The sequence below is a fragment of the Rhinolophus hipposideros genome (genome assembly GCF_964194185.1).
Source record: "Rhinolophus hipposideros genome assembly, chromosome: 21".
NCBI lineage: Eukaryota > Metazoa > Chordata > Mammalia > Chiroptera > Rhinolophidae > Rhinolophus > Rhinolophus hipposideros.
Genome location: NC_138067.1, coordinates 41,796,999 through 41,819,762, shown reverse-complemented (window position 1 = coordinate 41,819,762; position 22,764 = coordinate 41,796,999). Strand labels below are relative to the sequence as shown.

The 22,764-nt window shown below is 48.2% G+C and overlaps 1 protein-coding gene across 5 annotated transcripts in view; it reads right to left on the bottom strand.

Moving 5' to 3' along the window:
* Nucleotides 1-22,281, bottom strand: part of CCDC61 (coiled-coil domain containing 61) — a 29,769-nt gene extending 7,488 nt beyond the window's left edge. Inside the window, exons 1-14 of one of the 5 annotated variants that reach the window (XM_081032989.1) lie at nt 22,228-22,281; nt 15,315-15,473; nt 15,013-15,095; nt 12,046-12,203; nt 10,822-10,983; nt 3,411-3,621; nt 3,235-3,317; nt 2,413-2,582; nt 2,226-2,301; nt 1,845-1,990; nt 1,681-1,759; nt 1,461-1,518; nt 887-965; nt 427-747 (exon numbers count right to left, since the gene is read on the bottom strand). In XM_081032989.1, the coding sequence (XP_080889115.1) occupies nt 650-747; nt 887-965; nt 1,461-1,518; nt 1,681-1,759; nt 1,845-1,990; nt 2,226-2,301; nt 2,413-2,582; nt 3,235-3,317; nt 3,411-3,621; nt 10,822-10,983; nt 12,046-12,203; nt 15,013-15,095; nt 15,315-15,462 (1,551 nt within the window). In that variant the 5' untranslated portion in view covers nt 15,463-15,473; nt 22,228-22,281 and the 3' untranslated portion in view covers nt 427-649. Of the gene's footprint in view, nt 1-426; nt 748-886; nt 966-1,460; nt 1,519-1,680; nt 1,760-1,844; nt 1,991-2,225; nt 2,302-2,412; nt 2,583-3,234; nt 3,318-3,410; nt 3,622-10,821; nt 10,984-12,045; nt 12,204-15,012; nt 15,096-15,314; nt 15,474-18,584; nt 18,720-22,204 lie in introns of those variants that run through there. The other 4 variants (XM_081032988.1, XM_081032987.1, XM_081032986.1 and 1 more) reach the window with 4 other exon arrangements.
* Nucleotides 22,282-22,764: the final 483 nt, after the last annotated feature.

Here is a 22,764-nt window from a genome sequence, read left to right as displayed (position 1 = left end):
CCCAGAGGCCCTGACCCTGAACCAAGACCCCAGAGATCCCAGCTCGGAAGCAACATCACAGCTCAGAACCCAGAGGTCTCAGGTCAGAACGCAGGAATCAGCACCAAGCCGGCCCAGACGTCACAAACAGCAGCTGGGGGATCCTCCCAGGCAGTGAACCATGCTACAAGGCACCCCTCTCCACCACACAGCCAGAGACATCCTGTGCAGAAACTCTACTCGGACCCCTCTGGGGACAGGCTGCTCACTGTCACCCTGCAGCCCCCCACCCCTTTCATTGCTTTAGAGTATGGGAATTTTTCCTAAGCCTGAACGCCAATCTGCTCCCCAGTCACAGACATGCGCAGAGATGCACACAGGTCCCAATTACACTCCCCTCCCAATTCTCCCCCTCCACCCCCACCCTGCAGTCATACGCTGAGGGACCCCAAGGGCAAATATGTTTATTTACAAAATGCACAGACCCTCCCTCCCAGCACATAATGCCTGGGGGAGTGGGAGAGGTCAGGACCTCATACACCTGAGACCCCAAGAGCACCACGAGGGATGGGGCCTGGGCAAAGCTAGAAGGGCACAGGCCCCACCCCACCCCCACCCCAGACTCCAGCAGTGGGTAGGGGATGGAGGGACAGTGCTTCCCTCTCCAAGGTCACGACCGCGTGTCCAGTCGGTTCATGTATTCCTGCAAGGCCTTCAAACGGGCATCTATTTCAGCCATGTTGGCCTCCTGGTGGTCGGAGCTGTACTCTGTGAGAGCAGGCATGGGTGTCGGGGGCTGTGAGGGGTCTGAAGCCACAGGGAGCTCCCGGGCTCAATACGCTGCCTTCAGTACCACCCCAGAGGGCTTTGAGGCAGGTGAGGGAGAGATGTGGAGACCCAGGCTCACCTTTGATGGGGACCCAGGCCCCCGAATTAGCCAAGCGTCTCTGATGGCGGCCATGTTCCACAGGAGTGAGCTTCTGCAGCTGGGGGAGGCATGAAAGGGGTCAGGCAGCCTCCCTCTACTCCTGCCCCCCAAATCCCAACAGAAATTCTGAACCTAAGGACCTCAGAAAAAATAAGGCTGACACCTATTAAGCACTTACATAAAATAACTTTGTATTTTCACCAAAACCCTCTGAGGTTAATACTATTGCCATCCTTATTTAACTGTTGATAAAGAAACTGAGGTACAGAGAGGCAGAGTAACTCTTGAAGACACACGGGTGGTAGGAGGAGGATGAGCCAGGTTTTAAGACCTGGAAACGTGAAGCCAAAGCAGGTGCTCTTAAGCAGTGTCCTCTGCCCCCACCCCAGCCCCATTCTCCCTTCCAATGCAATGCAAAACACTGAGTCCAGAGCCATCTCAGAGCCGCCTCTCCAACGTGATCCCCAGAATGAAATCAGGCAGACGGGGCCAGCCGCTTCTGGTGGTTTCATGCTGCCCCTGCCTCCTCCAAGGCCTGAGGAAAGATACTCACCGTGTTCGACCCACTCCAGCTTGTGGGGCTGGGAGGCTTCCGGCGGAGGCGGTGAACGCTGAGGAGAAAGGAATCAAGGAATGGCAAGTCTTTGGCATCTCCCACCTCAACCTCCTCCGTGGTTTCAAGCCTCCGTCACTCAATTTCCCTGCAAAATACTGTTTCCAGTCTCCCCAGACACCCGTTTAGTGGCGGTCCTTTCCCCCAACCCAAGTTTTACCCTCTAGGGAGGGATTCAGAGAAATCCTCGAACTCGCTGCAGGAGCTGGCTGATGAGCAGCGGCTGCGGAAACTGTCCACTAGAGGGAGGAGGAGACGGTGAGACTCCAGCACTCGCCGGTCCCGCCCAGCCCGCCTGCTGGCTCGCGCGCTCCGACGCGTTACCGGAGGAGCTGCGGTTTCGTGAGCGGTTAGCCGCATCCCCTCGGCCGGTCACGGCAGCGGGACGCCGAGTCTGGCGAGCCCAGGAGATGGACGGGCCATCCCCGCTTCCTCCGCTGCCCAATCGATTCCGCTGCTGCTGCTGCTGCCTGGGGAACCGGACAGGAGAAACCTGCCTGTGCGCCCAATTACTGCGGGGAAGGGAGTCGCTGCGCCCCGTGGGTTACAACCAGGGCGGGTAACCCGCCTGAGGGGGGAGGGGAAAGATGAAGCAGGTGACAGGTGATGGAGACAAATGGGAGATAAGGATAGATGAAGACACAAGTCAGAGGGCCAGGTAAAGGGGCAGGGATGTGGGCAGGTGAGGAGAAAATGGGCGCTAACTTCATCTTGATCTCCCTTTGCTTCTTCTCCTTGGCTTTCACAAAGGCTGTGGGGTCGAAACGGGGCGCGCGACCACCTAGGACAAGATACGGGGGTGTGGGAAGAAGGGGCTGGGGTCACAGGATCACGCCTCCCCCGTTCGAGTCCGTTCCGCATCTCCCACCGGCAGGGCAGGGCCAGCACAAACCTGTGGGCGAGGGCGAGGGGCAGGCAGCGCGGGCTCGACCTCGGCCCCCACGCCCACTCTCCCGGGAAGAGGAGCGGCCAGCACCGCGGCCACGCGACGTGGAGCGCTCCCGGGATGACAAAGCCCGGTCCTCCCTGGCTGGGGGTGGCACCACCGGCGGAGTCCGTCTCCTGGTAGCACAGGACCCATTGTCAGTTTCCCGCCGGCCAGGACAACTCCTAATATCAAGGCTCTTCCCCGGACTGCACTACCTCCGAACTTTCAGGTCCATCTCCCCCATCAATTTCTAGACATTCACGACCCTCAGAGATACCTTCTCAGAGTCCCACAAAACTTTCCCCCAAAAAAACGTTTGTCACTTCCCAACACACCCCCTTCACGGGACACTTCCGAGGTCTCCCAGTTTCTTGGAAACCCTCCCCAATTTTCCACTACCCACTCCAATAAAACCCAACAGACATCACCCAGATCCCCACCTCCTGGGCCACGCCAACTAGACCGTCAGGACTCGCCCCTTTCCTCAGTCCCAATGTCCAGACCCAACCTCCGGAATTCCGCCTCAAGCCTGGCCCATCTCTCCACAGATCCTGCCCACTGTTTCCTACTATCCCTCCTAGTATTTCGCAGGCAGTCTATTAGGCCCCTCCTACCCATCTCTGCCCATTCTCAGACTCCCCCCCTTCTTCTCCATCCCGCTCCGGCCCCACCCCATCACTCTGGCCCCGCCCACTTACCTCCAGGCCCCGCCTATCCGGCCCCAAGTCCTCCTGCAGGCCCAGTCGCAGCTCCGAGGCCCCGCCCACCCCGGGCCACACCCCTCACCCCCTCCGGTACGCTGCTAGCTCGCTGTTCAGCGTCTTCAGCCGGGCGCGCAGGCTCCGCTCCGATGCCTTCACCTCCTCCAGCTGCCGAGGGGCGACAGGGGTGCAGAGGTCCAGAGACTGAGACCAAGATCCGCGCCGGGCCGGCCGCCCCTGCCCGCCTCCGCGCCCCCTCACCTCCTTTGCCAGGCGGCGGCAGTCCTGGCTGCGGCGGCGGGCCCCGCGGTGCCCCAGGCCGCGCTCTTGCCGAAGCTCCAGCTCCAGGCCGCGCACTAGCCCACGCAGCGCCTCAACCTCCTGGCGCGCCGCCCGCCCAGCCAGCGCCTCCTCGCGCGATCGGCCCAGCTGGGCCTCCAGTTCGTGCTTCTCAGACGCCAGGCGCGACACCCTGGGCGGAGAGGGGAGAGGGAAGAGAGCGAGGGGGAGCATGGGTTCACGGTCCCATCACACCCGCTCCTTCACCGGGTAGTTACACACCATTTCACCTCCCCCACGAAGGGGGATCCCACCACTCCCGCCTGCCCTTTATGGTTCCATCATGTCTCCTCCACCTCCCCTCTATGACGAGGAACATGGCCACATCTCCCCCATCCATCCCACAGAGCAGACACGGCCACCAGCCATGCGAGTTCTAATTCCAACATACATCATTGATCTGTCCTCTATACCCTCAAAGCTTAGCCCTGAGGTCATGGTCCCAGGCAGGTCTCACTGCCTCCCATTCACCGGAGGACTCTTTCAAATGCAAATCTGATCAGGTCACGACTGTTCAAAACCCTTCCTTGAGAAAAAGATGTATCCCCAAGGCTATTAGTTGCACCACTATTTGTAAAGCAAAAGAATAGAAATAACCAAAATGCACATCAACAGAGAACTAGCTGAATTTCAGTGATGCATCCGCGAAACGGAGTACCACACAACAATAAAGAGGAAGAAAGATCTCTATATCCTTTCACCAAGTGATGGCCAGGGTATAAGTTTTAAAACAGTGCAGAAATGTTTAGTGTGTCTCTTTAGGTAAAAGAAAAATAAAGAGGAATTATAAATATGTTCATATTTCAGAAATATATAAGGATAAACCAAAAACTTTAAAGAGTAGGTTACCTATGACGGAGGAACAAAGGTGGTAACCAGGATACAAGGTGGACCCCTCTGAATGTACCCTCCTTTTTAGTCTTGACTTTGGAACTATGAAAATATTCTACATAAATAAATTTTAACAAAAGCAATCCCTAAAACTTTTAAAAGAAAGTAGCTCAAAAAGATATCACTGTATATCAAAGTTAGTGGCATAGTGGAAGAGAATTGTCAAGTAACAATACAAAAAACAAAACACTTTATTTTAACAAGTAGGGCAAAAATACTGCAAAGAAATCTTAAACTACATTCAGTCTCAATATTAGTAATTACCATACTGCCATGTATAATGCACTCCTGAGTATAATGCGCACCCACATTTATGGCCCAAATTTTCAGGGGGAAAAAAATCTTTGGTTTTTAATTTTCCAAGGGATTTTCCAATAATTTTTGTAAAAATAATCAGCTAAATTGCTAGCTGCTGCCTATGGTGTACGAAGAGAAATGTCGCACTGTTCACATTGTGGTAATAAAATCGTCACCTATCTTATCAAGTCTAAGTCACTTACTCTGTGGACAACGATACATTTCGCTGAATCGTTGGCCAAAATTACTTTCACTGAAAGTTGGTCAAAAGTTCAACAGAACCAATTACCGTATTCCAGGGTATTATTTTGCACAATGATATCATTATTGATCTCTAGAGTTACACTTTTAACTCATAAGCATAAATAAAAGAATTAAAAACATTTACAAGTATATAGATACGGAATTAGTACTACCCATATATAATGCACATCCTTATTTTTCCCTCACAAATTTGGGCAAAAAAGTGCACATTATAAATGGCAAAATACAGTATATTGGTATTATTAGGATAAAGCAAATAAATAATTGTTACTATTACTAGAAACTAAGATTTTTCAGCATGAGAAAAGACATACAAATCAAAAAGGGTTGATAAGCACAGACATCAATTTTCTCTTCTAAAAAATGTATCTACTTTCTGGCTCTTTCCACTAAAAAGGCCTAGAAGCGGTGTCAACCCAATGGCCATGAGCACCCCTAATGACTAGACTGTGGTCTCTAACTACAATTTCCCACTGAAAGAAACCAGCGTTCCTTGGAAAATTACTTATACCAGTCCTGGGACTGGAATGACACAAGAAATTCTGAGACATCTTGACATGCCAGAAAACAAGGAAGTCATCCAAGATTACTGGAATCATTTCTAAAGGATGTAGGAGCCAACAAGAAGGTGTTCCTACTGGCCAAAGATAAGACAATATGAGAATCAAAAAGAATACTCGCAATGAATAATGGACTAAAACACAGCTGTGGGAGACTGAATAATAGCCTCCCAAAAGATATTCATGTGAACCTGTGAATGTTATATGGGGGGAAAAAAACTTTATAGATCTGATTAAATCAAAGACTTTGAGATGAGATTATCAAAGTGGGCCCTAAAGATAATCACAAGTATCCTTATAAAAGAGAGGCTGAGGGAGATGAGACACAGAAAAGGAGGAGGCAATATGACTACAGGGGCAAAGGTTGGAGTGATGTGGGCACAAGCAAAGAATGAAGGCAGCCACCACAAACTAGAAGAGGCAAGAAACAGATTCTCCCCTAGAGCTTCTGGAGGGAGTGCTACCCAGCTGATACCTTGATCTCAGCCCAGTGAAAGTGATTTCAGACTTCTGGCCCTAGAACTGGAGGAGAATAAATTTCTGTTGTTTTAAGTCACAAAGTTTGTGGTAATTTATCACAGCAGCCATAGAAAACCAATATAACGTCAACTAAGTTTACATTCGTGAGTGCATAATGATAGTAAAAACTAAACAAACCTCATCGATCTCCACGGAAGGTGTAAGGAAACCAACTCATTATTCTGACAGAAGTTAAATACAGGGGAAAAAAACAAGCATTAGTCATGCCATTCCCATTGGAAATGTACCTCAGGGAAACCAAATAGTTGATAAGAGAATTCTTTCCTTATTGAAGAATTCTCACTAACAAAAGCAGAAAGAATGATGAAATTAGATCATTACCCTTTACCAACGCATAATGAAAAAAATCTATCTAGCCACTGATCATCAATAGCTGCCAAAACTATATATTAACTCAGTTGTTCTCACCTTGCCTAAAAATTAAAATCAATTAGGGATATGAAAAACATACAGATACCTACATTTTTTGCAAAACACTGACTTTATCCTTTGCAATCACGAATAAAAGAAGAATGCCACCTATCTCTACTTCTTCTCAACATTGTACTGGAGGTCTTAGCCAATAAGGCAAGAAAAAGAAATGAAAGATCAAGATTGAGAAGTAATTAACAAAATAGTCATTTGCTGATGATTATAAACACTGAAAATCAAAAAGAATCTATAGATAAATTATTAAACATCATAAGAAAGCTGAAATTTCTAGATTCAAAATCAATATATCCGTATTACATATTGGTAATATATTTATATGTAATATAAATATACATTTATATACAAATGTATATATTTATATATAATTTATATATAATTTATATATAATATATTTATATATAATATACATATACATAATATAAATTATACAAAAATCAATATGATGTATATTTAAAGAAACCATTAACAAAATTATCCAAAGATGAAAAAAAATCTAACAAAAAGTGTGATGGAACATTACTGAGACATTAAATAAGACCTAAATAAACGTAGGAACAAACTCTGTTTATAGACTGGAATACTCACTATAGTATTTATAAAGATTTTAGCTCTCCCTAAATTGTTCTATAGATTCAATACCAATAAAAATTCCAACAAGCTTGTACTGAAAAACCGACTGATTCTGAAATTTATATGGAAATGCAAATTGCCAAAATAACTTTAAAAATCTTGAAAAGAAAAAACAAAAGTGAAAGGACTTGCTCTACCCAATATCAGACTAATTATAAAGCTACAGTAATTAAAAGTATAGTGCAGGCACTAGGATAGACAAACCAACGGACTACAGAGCACAGTACCTCACTTATGTATAAACATGATTTGTGATAAAGGTGACAATAGCTGAACCGTAGGAAAAGGACACTCTTCTCAATAAATGGCATTGGGATGACTGACTGACTAGACACATGGAAGAAATATGAAAGGACTTCGACCTCACCCAAAATAAATTCCAGGTGGATTGCAGATATGAAAAGCAAAACACAAAGAATTATAGGTGATGATATAGGAGAATGTCATCATGACACTAGGAGAAAAAGATTTTAAGGCAGGACATAAAATTACTAACTTCAAAGAAAAAAAATGTATAAATTAGTCTACATAAAAATGAAGAATCTCTGTTTATCAAAAGACACGATTAAGAGAGTGAAAAGGCCAGGGAAAGGAGAGGAAGAGGATTTCTGAAACACAGGAAATTAACAAGGAGCTCATATCCAGACTAGAAACTAAGAACTCCTGGAAATCAGTAAGAAATAGACAACCAGAAGAAAAATAGACATCATAGGTGAATAGGCAATTCACAAAATAGAAAATCCAAGTGGCTACTAAACATGAAAAAATGATCAACCTCATCATCTGGTAATTAGGGAAATGCAAATGAGAACTAGCAAGAGACGCTGGGCTATGGGAACTTTATAAGAGAGGGATCCAACTCTCAACATCCGACCTTGGTCAGTCTCAGCTCCCCAATAGGAGGCAAGTACAGAGCACCACTGAGGAAGGGGTGTTGTCCAAAACCTGAATCTGATTAACCTATAAGTAAATAACCACTTTACCAGAAATATGGAAAACAGTAATACGTTAAACATGGAGATAAAATCAACAAAATCCAGACTGTGGGAAACTCCACAGGAGAAAAAACCTGGCTTCTCTTATACAAATAAGTAGCATGAAAAAAGGGGGGAACTGTAATAAATTTTTTAAAATTTAATTTAAAAAGAGAGAGAGACTTAAGAATCACATCAACAGGGGCGGCCGGATGGCTCAGTGGGTTAGAGTACAAGCTCTGAACAACAGGGTTGCCGGTTCGATTCCCACATGGGCTGGTGAGCTGCGCCCTCCACAACTAGATTGAAGGACAACGACTTGGAGCTGATGGGCCCTGGAGAAACACACTGTTGCCCAATATTCCCCAATTAAAAAAAAAAAAAAAAGAATGATGTTTTAAAAAAAAAAAGAATCACATCAACAAATTGCAATGTGTGGCTGTATTCGGATTCACACAAGTCAATCACAAAAGACATTTGTGAGATAATCAGAGAACTGTCAACATATACACCCATTAGGGACTTTTTGTTAATTTTGTTGTATGTGATAACAGTACTTCTGTTTGTATTTTAAATGCCCTTCTGTGTTAAAGATACATACTGAAGTGTTTACAGAAGAGAAATGATGTCTGAGATGTGCTTCTCAGGGGAGGGGGAGCATAAGTCAAACAAGATGGGCAAAACGTAGATAACCATTGAAACTGGGCACAAGTACATGCACGTTATACTACTGTCTACTTTTGTGTGTGCTTGGAATTTTCCCTAATAAAAGTTTTTCTTTTTGGAAATCTGTGGTTCCCCAAGCTCTCCAAGGAGTTTCCCACTGAGCCCCTTCCAGCTGAAGTCCTCCCTCCCCTCCTGTCCTCTCACCTCCCTGTCCCTCCGTGCTCCACAGCCAAGCTACTCTTTGAAAATGCTCCTCCTGGAACTTTCTCTCTCTCTCCTGGCAGGAACGACTCCACTCATCCTTCAAACATCACCTCCCTCCCAGGGAAGCCTGCCCGCCCCCAGCCAGGCTAGGTCTGTCCCTTTGTTCTCTGCAATCTCTGTACATTTCCTTCTAGCTTCCTAGTTGGCGTTTATCCGTGTGATTATCTGCTTTCTGTCTAGATTCCCACCCCATGAGGACAGAGTAGCCAGACATCTGGCCACTGTATAGGAACACGGGCTCTTTGGCCAGGCTTCCTGGATCCAACTTTGCTCCACTTATTACAAGCTGGGTGACCTTGGGCAGTTTCACTTCACATCCAGGTAAAGTGGGACAATAAATCCCAAAGGTTCTGGGAGTCTAGGAAGAGTGCTTAGACCATTTCTGACACTGAGTAAGGGCTCAATAAATATTACCTAGTGCCGGGCAGTGGGCCTGGCACACAGTATGAACTCCTTAAGTGTTGGATGAATGAACGAATCAATCTTCGAGTCTTCCCAAACTCCCTAACTACAAATTGGGAGGAGGAAAATGCGAAGCCACTATCTGGCTGCGGGATCTCAGAACAGAGGGCGCCACCTGCTGGCCATCCTGAGAAACACAATGCGCGCACCTATCAGGCCGAAGGGTACATCCTGAGGATGAACTGAAGGTAAAGCTTTCTTGCTTCCAGCACTGCACAGCCAACCTCCTCCAGGAAGACCCACAGGGTTCTCCAGCCCCATGAGCTCCCACTGCTGGAAGCGGAGAGAGCTGGTCCTTCCTGTCAGCACTGAGAGCTCAGTTCTGCGCTAGCAGCTGCCAACAGTGCACAATGGCTGGGGAACGAAAGGGGGCTCGGTGCCGGCTGTGTGGATTCACGGTCTAGCTGGTCACTGTGTGCAATTTCTCTAACTTCTCTGGGCCTCAGTTTCCTCCTTTAAAGTGGGGACGATAGCAATGCCTACTTTGTAAGGATTAAAGGAATTAAAATCATAAAGCACTGAGCAGAGTCCTGGCACAAGGTTAAATGCTCAAAAACATTAGCTATTGCTACTATTATTATTACTACTGCTGCTGCTGCTGCTGCTATTAAAAACATTATTACCCTCGCCAATGAGTGGGGCATCTGCCAGGTGGACACTGAGTCCCCAGTTCAGCTCCCCCACAGCCCACAGCACACTGCAGGCACTCAATATGCTAACAGCCTTTGCTCTCCAGGCCCCTGTTCTCACCATATTCTCACCTAATACAAGGCCTTTGCACATGCTGTTCCCTCTGCCCAGAACACTTCCTCATCCACTTCCCAACCTCCTCAGGATGCTGTACAGCCCCCCGTAGCACAGGCTCCTTCCTGACGAACCCCATCTTCGTTTGCAGTGATATACTCGGGTGGTTATGTGATCAGCGTCCATCTGCCCCCTTGGCCGGCCACTGACATGAGGGGCAGGGAGGGGACAGCACAAAAGAGGTGCCGCATATGGCTCTACCTCCCACCCTGGCTTTACACATACTGTTCACTTTCCCTGGAATACCCCCTCTTACCAGGCAGGGTCAGGTCCCCCTACTGGGCTCCCCAACCCTGTTCACTCTGAGTCTTCACTATCTGTAGACAAATCTGTCTCCCTCTCTGGACTGGGAGTCCCAGGAGGGCAGGGCCAGGATTGTCTGGGTCACCACTGTGTCCCCAGCACAAGGTGGGCACAGAGAAGGGGCTCAGAATAAATATTTGGTGAATGAGGGACCACTGCCCTCCCAACAGTACTGAGCATTGGGCCCCGCAGTGCATGATGGGATGTGCCCTCCCGGCCCCAACTGCCCCCCACTCCCAGACTCACTGCTCCCGCAGGCGCCAGATCTCAGAATCCCTGGTGTCCCGAGGGTCCTGGTGGTCCAGCCCTCGAAGGTGGCCCAGCTCCTCCTTCAGTGAGCGAATGATGCCCTGAAGGACCACGGGGTCCGGCTTGCCCTGGTACGGGAGGGGCAGCGGGTAATGAATCCTGAAGATTAGAACAGATGCATCTCAGAGGCCGAGAATCCCCCAAGAGCACTTGCAGACCCTGAGAGCCCCAGGGTAGGAAAACACACAATTGCAGAAACCTCACGTTCCTAGGGGCTTTCTTCTCAATGCAGCTGCAAGCCCCCGCCCTGCCCCCATGTCCCTTGCACCAGTCAGCTGCCCCGAAGACCCTCTTATACAACAATTGTGGAGTCACTGGGTCATGTTACTTGCAGCCAAGCTCAATCCTAATTAAGACTCCATAGTAGGAGATTCCAGGTGCCCTGACCTGGGTCCCCCCTTAGCTAGAGAAAGGTAGGGCAACTTGATTAACTGCCCCACCAGCAGCTATTCATACAAGATTGGTAACTTCCCACTAGAAAGTCCAGACGCTATTAACAAAGGGAACAGACACCATCCCCAGCTACCCAACAGCTATTCCCAACTCCCTTCTCCCTTACTGCTTTCCACTATTAAGACTAGACAGCCAGATTTTCCCAGCATCCCTTGCATATGACCACTGCTGGCCAAATATTACGGGAAAGGCCATGGGACCATTTCTGGCTTATTAGGAAATCTGTTGCAAATCTTCTGGGAACATTTTGGTTTTCCTGATAAAAACATTAAGTGCAATTAGCAAGCACATCCTTCCTCTTCCTCTTGCTTTGATACATATGCAATGTCTGGAGGTCCAGCAGCCATTTTGCGACCATGAAGAGATAGTGTGAAGCGAAAAAGCCAACACATCAAGGATGACAAAAGAAAAAGCCAAACAAACAAAAAACCAGAATGCGCCTGAGTCCCTAATGAAACTGTTGAGTTGCCACCAGCTATCCAAACATCTTGTTAAGTGATTATTGCTTTTTTAAGGCACTGGTAATGGCTATTCTGCTACTTGTAGCCAAACACAATACTAAATGATACAAACCTCAACAGTGAAGATTCCAAAGGCAAGGTTTAAGCAACATCCACCTTGCCCTGGGTACCTGGGGTTCCTGAGGTCCAGCCACATCCTCTCCCACCTGCCCATCAGCGTGGGCCTAGAATCAGCCCCTTGTCCCACCTGTCAAACTCCACAGAGTAGATGAGGATCAGGTAGCGCTTGGAGTTGAGTTGGGCCGACCTCGAGGCCAAAGGGCCTGGGCGTCCCCCCATCTTGCGGTTCCGCAGGGACTCCAGGTCTGTGTAGGTCAGCAGGTCAAGGGTGACCGACTCACTGCTCTGTTGGGAGAGGACAGGAGGAGCTGCCACAAGACTCAACATGGCCCTCCCGGAGGACATAACCCACACGCCTGGGCCACACCCTTCTTTGGCCTAGCTGGGCCTTCCTACACGGAGCTGATGAGCAAGATGGCCCTGTCCAAGGTGCTGGCACAAGGACCTCATCAGAGGGAGAAACTAGAAAGAACCTAATTGTTCAACCATTGGGGACAGCTTAGGATTGTGTTGTTTGCAGACCCCTGGAGGACCCTGAGACCCTTTCAAAACAATTTGTATAATAATACTAAGATGTCATCTGCCATTTTTGCTGTGTTGACATTTGCACTAATAGTGCAAAAGTAATGGTAGGCAAACATGCTGGTGCCCATCAGCAGAAATTCAGCCAGGGGCATCAAATCTACTAGCAGTCATTGCATTCTCGTTGCCATGCAGTCTCAGTGGGGGGCCAGGAGGAAGAAATAAACAAATAAATAGATAGAAACAGAAAACAGAAAATGAAACATAGCAATGTTCTTGATGACGCTACAAAAATTATTAATTTTACTGACTCTCAACCCTTGACTACACAGCTTTGTACTACTCTGTGTGACAAAAGGGGAACGGCATCCTGCTGTAAACCAAGGGGCAACAGTTGTTTCAGGAAAAGCATTTGTGCAATTGAGTGTTGAGTTACGTTAGCCACCTTTTCATGGAACGCTACTTTTACTTGAAGGAGCGACTGACAGACAAAACAAGAGTTTTTCAGACTTGGGTGTCTGGCAGGCTTTTTCTCAAAAATGAACAGAGTGAGCCTGTCACATCAAGACAAACAGCAAACAGTAATTGTTACCAATGATAAAATTCAAACGTCAAAGTGAAAACTGAAATTTTGGAGAACTGGTATCTGCTACCGTGTGCTTAGAGAGCCTCTCGATCTTGAAAGACTCCTGGTGAGATCGCTGAGGATATTAACAAATGTGACTTCCTGATATTGTATAATGAAACGTGTCAACATTTGGAAGAGCTGCACAACTTAATGAATCAATATTTCCAAATGACCAACACACGGTGTTACAAAATAGGTAAAAGATTCAGGCAAAGTATAAGATACACCAGATTTTAGTGCAACAGAACACAAAAAGTTCATTATATGGTTTCAGATTCCACATTACAACCAACCTTTAAGAAACTACCACCTGTCCCGTTTTAGTGTTAGCAAAGGATATGCACAATTATCTGAAAAAGCTATTAAAGGACCCCCTTTCCAACTACATATCTACGTAAGGCAGATTTTTCCTACATATACTTCAACCCAAACATATCACAAGAGACTGAATGCATAAGCACATAGGAAAATCCAGCAGTTTTCTATGAAGCCAGACATTAAAGAGACTGGCAAAAATGTAAAACAATGCTATGTTTCTTCCTAATTTATTTTGTTTGGGAAAATACTTTTTTCATAAAAATGTTGAGGTTAACATATAACGGGTTTATTATTGTTATTTTTAAATGAATTCATAGGTATCTTTAAATTTTTCTCAGTTTTAATTCCTAACATGGCAAACAAATACTGATAAATCCTGCATAAATAAAAGCTCTTTGGTGGCCTCAATAATTTTTTAAGAGCATAAAAAGATCTTGAAGCCAAAAAGTTTGAGAACACTGGGTTAGATAAATCATGATGAATGGGTACATGATGGGTACATGATGAATGGGTACAATGGAATTCTAAACAACTACTAACAAGGATGACAAACTCAAAAAGATAATAATAATAACAATAATAATAATAATACCTCTAATAATACTTCTAGAGCACTTTCTATGAGCCAGGCATTATTTAACCTTTTTTACATGTAACTTATTTAATCTTCACAACACTGAAATGGGGACTGCTGGCATCCACACATTACAGATAGGGAAACTAAGGCATGGAGGGGAAGTAACTGGCCCAGGCTCCCAGCCAGTGGCTGTCTGAATACAGAATGCATGCTATTCTTGGCTATTATGCTATTTATTATGCCTGTAGTACTAAAATGTTAATAGTCTGGGGTAGGACACAAAAAGGGGATTCTTAGGGCCTCTCACTTTCTAAGTCACACATTACTGTTGTCTTAATTACACGAGTGCATATTTTGGCTGTAATCAAAGAAATAATGTAGTTCATAGTTTTAAAATGTCTACCTAGCATCCCTGTCACGCTAAGCTCCAACCTGCTTTTTCTTTTCTATCAATACTTTTACCTACTTGACATTACATATTTTTTCAATTGTCTGTCTCTCCCTCTAGAAAGTCAGCTTCATGAAGACAGGAATTTTGTCTCTTTTGTTCACTGCTGTATCCCTGTGCACTGTTCTCTGTGCCGAGAACAGTGTCATGAAATGAATGATTGGCTATATTCACTAAGGTAACAAAATTTTTATGAAATATTGTTGAATCTTTTAAAAGCAGGTTACAAAATACCTTGGGAAATATATAAACTATAGATCTGTAAACGTGTGCACACACATTCACGAATGAATAGAGAAATGGAGAAGTGATCGGAGTGATTTTCATCAAAACATTACCCGGAATGAGTCTTAGGAATAGAGTGATTTTTCCTTTCTTATTTACATTTCTCTGTGACCTGAATTTTCTACATGAGAATAACTCATTAGAACCAGAACAAGAAAGCTTGATTCTGATTACATTGGGGAAAGAAAAAAAGAAAAAGATGGCCCTGTCCCTGCAATGAAAGAGAAGGTACAGGGTCTTACATACATCAGACGGGCATCTACTCTCCAGGAATCCAGGGAAAGAAACCTCCCCCAGCCCCTACCCCGGTCCCTACCTGGGTGAGGGCTGACTCCAGCATGTTACAGAAGATGTTGAACTGTTTGAAGTTCCCTGTCTTGTGAGTCAAGTCTTCGATGACTGGAAGGGGAGAAAAGTCCTTTCTGAGGTCTGACCACTTACCCCATCCGAGAGCAATGCATCCAAGCTTTTTGAAATTCCCTGACTCCAGTATAGATGAGCCCTCCCCACCTTAGAGCTTCTCGTCAGGTAGAAGAGGCAGGATGCTGGTTGGCCTCATCTTCTAGGAGAAGTGACCCCAAGAAGGATAGGCGAGCCCACCCAGGCAGGCACACTCACAGCTGGCATCGAACTCGCCCCGCCACTGGTCGGCTGTCATCCGGTCCTCCACCTCCAGCTCTAGCACCTGCCCAGACACCACCACCCGCACGGCATGCTCCACACCCCGGAAGACGTAGTCCACCTGCAGGCCAGCTGGCTGGTCCATGGCCAGTGTCACTGGAGAAGGGGATGAGACAGAGACCCAGAAGGGCTGAGAGCCCAGGCTCAGGAGCTGGAAAGTCACAATTCATGTCCTGGCTCCACAATTTACCAGCTGTGGCAACTTAGGAAACAGACTTTGCCTCTCTGTGCCTTGGTTTCCTCATCTGGAAAATGGGTATAATAACGACATCAACTTCATAGAGTTGTTGTGAGGATTAAATTGGACAATAGGCATAAAAGCACTTAAAACTGTGTCCTGCACACTACTATGTCCAACACATGCTGGCTAATAGAATATATGATTTCCAACAAGGGAATCATGATTAAGACTCTTGATTATTAATTTATTAATCCTTATACTTATTATATATTTATAATTATTCATTCAGCAAACATTTGCAGAGAAAAATCCAGCTGGAAAGGGGGACAGAGAGTACTGAGGTCAGGTGGGGCAGAGATTTTATAAATAGAAGGTTAGGGCAGGCCTCTCTGAGGAGCTGGCATTTGAGCAGAGAACCAAAGGAGGTCAGGGAACCAGCCATGTGGTTATCTAGGGAAAGTGGTCCACGTTGAGAGAACAGCCTGTGCCATATATTATCAATGATACACTTACATCATTTATGTTGAATTAATGATTGATTTTATTAGTCTGTTGTAAGCATAAGTATCTTCTCTTAGCCAACACAGCTACTTCTCACTGTTAGTTCTACGAGGAGCTGGAGGAGAGCATCAGGCCTCTACCCGCAGCCTGGATTCCAGAGGCTGGTTCAGAATGGAAGCACCAGGCTGCCTGGGTTCACAGCCAGGCTCAGCTAGTGTACAGACATGGGCAAGTTACGTAACCTCTTTTGGAGCCAGATTCCTTACCTTCAAAACACATGCCACTCTGGGTGTTAGGGATCTGATGAGAAACCAGATGATACCCTACCCTCGAGAAGGTGGCAAAAGTCAGAGGTATAAAAATATCAAGTAGTGAGAAAAGGGGTGCTGTGGGGGGGCTCTTTTGGCTAGGGTGGCCAGGGAAGGCCCCTCTGAACAGAGGCCTGGAGGGAGGGTGGTTGGGAGGGAGATAGGTGAATACCTGGGGAAGAGTTTCCAGGTAAAGGCCCCAAGGTGAGCTGTTCTAGTTTATTCTAAGAACAGGAAGGAGGGGGGCAGCGTGAGGGAAGGAGGGGTAAGTGAAGAGGACAGAGATATAACGTGCTAGATGACGTTCATGCAGAACTTTGTAAGCCCAGAGGAGGGTAACAGTGCAGATCTCCTTGGATTGGTGTAAGGATTAATCATATTAAAATCCTTAGAGAAAATGAACCATGACTGACACACGCTCAATACATACTAGCATCACCATTATCATTATTAGTATTGCTTTGTTGTTTCTGAGCTTGAAAGGGACTATATAGACAAGGTAAGCCCATTCCCTTCCCAGTGTAGACAGGGAAACTGAGGCTCAGCTTGCCTGATTCCACAGCTGCTCCAAAGAGACAGCCACCCAGGGCTGCCTTTAACCCACATCATGGGAACCCCTGCAATGCCTGGTCTCCTTCCCTCCCCATTGCCTCCTTTAGTCCTCGCTTTCCCGAGGAAGTGCTTCCTAAAGTCTGATATTGGAAAATACTGTGAGAGGAAAAGATGAACCCTGAAACTCTAGGTCAGGGGTTTTTAACCTTTTAAGAGTCCTTGAGCCTTTGAGAGTCTAACGAGATCTCTGATACCCCCCCAGATAAAAGAATAGGCATAGAACCTTTCGCAAGTAATTTCAGGGGCTCCCAGAACACCATCCCCAGGCTCACCCACAGATTCACTGTTCTCAAAGGCCCAAGGACAACGGCCTGAGCCCCACATGCCTGACAGGCACCTGTCTCTAGACCCAAGCTCTTGACCTTATTTGGGTGAGGGGTCTTTGGTGTTTTGGAAGGGCTAATGAAATCTGGAGCCCTCATTCCCTGGAAAACTCACACTCTCGCAATTGTGCTTTCATTCTCTGAAGGTTCAGAGGGTCCGTACAGCCACACATTTCAACATATGCCTCATCCCTTGGTCCCCAATGCAGGCGCCAGGCAGCGCTAGACCTGCCCCACCGGCGCCCTACACCCCGCCCACTAACCCGCCCTCAGACTCCGCAAGCCAATCAGCAGTCGTGCCGTCCTGGTTACCAAGGCATTGGAGGCAGCGGCGGAACACGTGGAGTAGCTGCGCAGCTTCACCACCCGACTCATGGTACCCAACTCCCAGGAGAAAGAGGAGGAAGGGTGCCCACCTCACCCGATCCCCGCTGCCTACACCACCCCGCCCTCCTTCCCCATTCCCCCACATAAGCCCCCCGTTCTCACGCCGAGGATAGCAGCCCTTCACTAGATAACAGGGCCTTTCCGCATCCAACTGCCTCCACCTCAATCCCCAGATATTGAGCCCCTGAATATTCTCCTGAATCCAACGCTCCCCATTACACACACCGGCCTCCCTCACCTCCACAAACTTCGCCCGCTCCATTCCCCGCCCGCCCCCTCTTCTAGGCATTTCGAGTGTTCAACAATTGCTAAGGGAACAAAGCTCACACTCTGCCAGCTGGACCCTCCCTTCCAGACCCCAGCTCCCGAGCACTCATTCTCCTGACGGCCTTGAGACTGCGGGCTTCCCTTCCCCTCCCCTCTGCAGAATTTCCCTCCCTCCATATTCCAATCCCCCCCCCTTCTGCCACGCTCAGAAACCAGCCCTCTCCTCCCCTCCCTCCCTAAACTTCTTATTTCCATTCTGCTCTCCCAGATGGGGGGGGGAGGGAGGAGGGCACCAGCCCCCATTTTCTCCTGGGGTTCCCCCATATATTACCTGAATTTTGCTCCCCCGCGCCTCCCCCCGTTATTCGGCCTGGATTCTTCCTGCATATTCCCCAAGGTTCTACTCCACTCACACCCCAGTTTCAGCCTACATTCCATCTTTTCCATGTTTCACCTGGTTGTTTCCTCCCAAATTCTATGCAACCCCCTCTCCCACACACACACATTTTCCACCTCTCTCCCCTTCGGAGAGCCCTCCATCACCCCACCACCTCCCCCCATTCAGGGATTCCCCGTCCCCCAGCCCCTCCCTCCCTTCCCCACTGCCACACCGACCCTTTCCTTCTACCTGCATCCTCCATTGACCTGAAACCAATGGCCCATCCTGGTCACTGATTTCATTCCAGTCCAAGGGTCTCCTAGCTCCTCTTCTGCGCCTAAGCTTTTGACCCCTGATTCCAGCCTTCCCTTTGAGGCCCCGCCCCCGCCAACCTGCGCTGTCAGCACTTCAAACTTGCGCGCTGTGTGGACACCCCAGCGTCCCACTCTGGCCCACAATCCTGACCCCATTTCTCCGGCCTCATGACATCATGGCTTCTGCGCTCGCGCACTCATACACACAACTTCCCAGCCCCCAGCCATCTCTTCTTTCACTAAGGTGACCCTCTCTCCAATCCGTGTTACATCATCGCCCCTGACTCCTCCTCCCAAATTATACTCCCCGGATATTTCACATTTCACAGCTCTCACCCTAGGGAGAGAGCTGAGAATCCTACACGCTGGGCTCTCCAAAGACAAATCCACGTCACCATCTCCCATACCGGACATGGGTAAATCCTCACCCCTGGCAGCCTCCACACCTGATGGTGTTTCCCCCCCCCACCCCCGCACTCTCGCAGCCCCACCCCCCTGCAGCCTGCCACCCACCTCATATACACATACAAACACACACACACATGGCCTGGCCATAGTGACCCCTCCTCAGCCCCATTCTGAGCTCACCTCCCCACCTTGTGGGTGAATTTGAGCTGGATAGAATCCCTTCCCCCCTTACTCGGCACACCCCTAGAATACAAACCAAAGCTTTCCACATTGTCCTCCTGTATAGACCCAACGGCCCTTTAGAACACCCCACAATCCAGACCTCCACAGCACACAGTGCAGCCCAACACTACCCCCTGAAGTATCGAGACCCCTCCTCTCCCACTGTCCCCCAAATGCTTTTTGCCTTAGATAAGGACCATGCACACCTACCAGGGACTCACCCTTAATTCTGCTCTCTGGTAGGTATTATAACTGTCCTCCATTTTCTAAAGGATGAAACTGTGGTTTGCCCAGGACCCCAGAGCGAGGGGCTGGAATGTTCATCCCCGTACTCATTACCCAGTTGCCCTTCCCTGACCACCTTCCATTTCCTCTCATAACTCTCTGCTCCTTTCCCTCCCAGCACTAATCTATAAGTGGCCTCCCGTCTTAGGCATGGCACATACTGCAGGCTGGGGACTCCTGGGTTCACATCCCGGCTCCACCACTTTCCCACAACGTGGCCCTGGGCAAGGCTCTTACCTTCTCCAGGCCTTTCCCAATCAATAAAAGGGACAATAAGAGCTGCTACCTCATAGGATTGTTGTGGGGATTTGTTTAAATATGTATAAGGTGCTTCAAACAGTGCCTGTGCAACTAGTTGATGATTAGCTGACAGATCAGAAACCCGTAAGGGTAAAGCCATTTTTATCATTCTTGTATCATCTGGAGCACTGGTATCAGCACTGGAGATACAGCCAAGGTCTTGTCCCCTGAGCTCACTACTTGTCATCCTTCAGGTCTCAGCTCCCCTCCTGCAGGAAGCCCTCCCTGATTCCCAGGCTGGATGAGGGGCTGTCTCGATCACCAGTGTCCCCACACTGCCGGGCAGAGGGCTGGCCACAGAGGAGGAGTTTAATGATGAGAGCTCCAGCCCAAGCTCTGAACCAGCCTCTTTTGCACAATAAGGGCCACAGACCTTCAGCCTCCCCTCAGGAACTTGATAAAAGTGCAGGACACTGGGCATGGTCCCAAACCTACAGAGGCAGAATCTCTAGAAGTGGGCCCAGGAATATGCATCTCCTACAAGCTTCCCCAGTACAAACGAGAGTTGAGATCTTCAGCCCTTGGCTACCACAATCTGCGCAGTTTACTACCCCATCTGGACCCCACCACCCCACCCAAGACCCTCTCAGCTCAACATCCCTGCTCTATACCACAGGGAGGCCCCCTCAGTAATGGTGATAATGGTGGCATAGTACAAGTAACACTTTTTAAGCACCTATGCGTGCTTCTAGGTACTAAGTTCTATATTCACATGGAGCCAACACTGTAGTGGGAAGGTGGTCTAAGAAGCCCAATGGATACAAACAAACACTAATATATATGTCAGGTAGTAAATGTTATGAAAATAAAACCAGGTGGTGAGGGGGCAGAGTGACAGGAGCTATTTCAGCTTGGTGGTCAGCGAGGGCCTCTCTGTGGAGCTGACATTTGAACACAGAGCTGAAGGAGGTGAGGGAGAAGCCATCTAGACATCTGGAGGGAATGCAATCCAGACAGAGGGGACAGCAGGTACGTTCCTCAGGTAAGAATGTATTTGCCATATTCAAGGGACAATGAAGAGGCCAGGGTGGCCAAAGCAGGGTGAGCTAGGGGGAGTGGCAGGAAGCCAGACAGGAAGGAGCGGGAGCTGGATCTGGTGAAAACTTGTGGGCTTGGAAAGGATTTCTACTGCTTGATGTGGGAGCCACGGGTCTGAACGGGGGAGCAATATGATCTGACTTTTGTTTTAACAAAATCCCCCTGACTAAGGGGTCAAGGGCAGAGACAGGTAGCCCAATGAGGCGTCCACTGCAACAACGTAAGAGCAGGTGATGGCTTGGACCAGAGTGGTAGCAAGGGAGGTGGTGAGACACGGCTGGATTCTGCATGTTTTGAAGGTAGAACTGATGAAATTTGCTGACTGATGGAACATATGTGGGTGAGAGAAAAAGGAGAAGTGGGAGACAATTCCAAGGTTTTTGCCCTGAGTACCTGGAAGAATGGAACTTCCATCAACTAGCTTTGGAGGTTGAAGGGGAGAACCACAGGTTCGGGTTGGGGCAAGTTTTTAAGGTCTGGGAATCAGTTGGACTTCCAAGTAGAGAAGAGTTGGCCATTGAATGTATGACTCTGGGGTTCAGGGGAGGGATCTAAACTGGAAATATCCCTATGTTAAGACCATATGAAGCCAACAGACTGGGTGAGGCCACTGGGTGAGTGGTAGTCAGAGGACCTGAGGTCATTTTACTGATGACGAAGATAAGGCACAATGGGTTGAACAACTCACCCAAGTAACCTTGATGTTCAATGGCAGGGCCAGTGGCAAAGCCAGGGTTCAAATACAAGCAACCCAACTCCAGAGCCCACACTTTTAAGCACCAGTAGGGTTGTTAGGGAGTTTAAGAGTTAATTCACACAATGCACCCGATAGTTGCCTAGCACATAGTAAGCCCTCCGTACACGCTATGCCCTCACCCCTCATTAAAGCACACCCTCATCCCTGGAGGCCCCATTCCCTCTGTCCTCAGTACTGCTTCTTCATATGCCCTCCCCCAAATCAAAGCTTGTAACTCACCTCCGGGACCTCCGCCCCTCCAGACTGCGCTATAATAACCCTCTGCCTTAAAACCACCCATTAAATCGCAAGGATGTATTACAAGCGCATTTCTGTATTTTACCATCTGCTGTCTCCTGCTTTACACACTTTCCCCATTAAAGACCCCCCTGAGAAACACCCTCCGACTCACATACCCTCGACCTCACAACCCCTCATTAAAGCAACCATCCGCGTTAAAGGGCACCTCCGTCCCAATTCCCACACTGCCGGGTCAGCCGCCCGCCGCAGCCCACACTCCCCCAGAGCACCCCCTCCCCCCAGGATCGCCACTCGGGCCCGCGCACTCGCCGCTCTCGCCTCCTCTCACCTTCTCCACCGCCACCCCACCTCGCGAGCGGTTCAACTGCCGAAGCTCCAGCCCCGCCCCAGGATGCGGCTTTCTCGCTTCTGATTGGCTCGGGCTTACTTACATCCCAGTTTCTATTAGTCAAAACAGACGCCCGTCACTCTGTCCCGCCCCAGAGAAGAGCCCGCCCTCCAAAGCTGGCAATTGGGCTACTCCGAAGAGAGGTTCAGAAATCGGTCGGGTCATCAGTCTCCTCTCCAATCACTAGTGGCTAATCATTACTGCCAATCATACAAAGAGGGTTGTTTCTTGGAGAGGGGAGGAAATCCCGGAAGTAGCCCGTTGACTCCGCCCACCAACTCTCGGCAGAGTAGGCCGCGCCCACAGAGAGGAAAGACGGAGGGGGAGGGGAAGCCGGACGCGCATGCGCACTGGAAGATCTTGGCCGCAGGTCTGAAAGCTGCGGACGTTTTCTTAGCATAAAGAATGGTTGAAATTTATCGTTGCTCTTTGCGTTCGAAGACTGCACTGAGCGCTTTGCAGGCACTGGTTTATTTA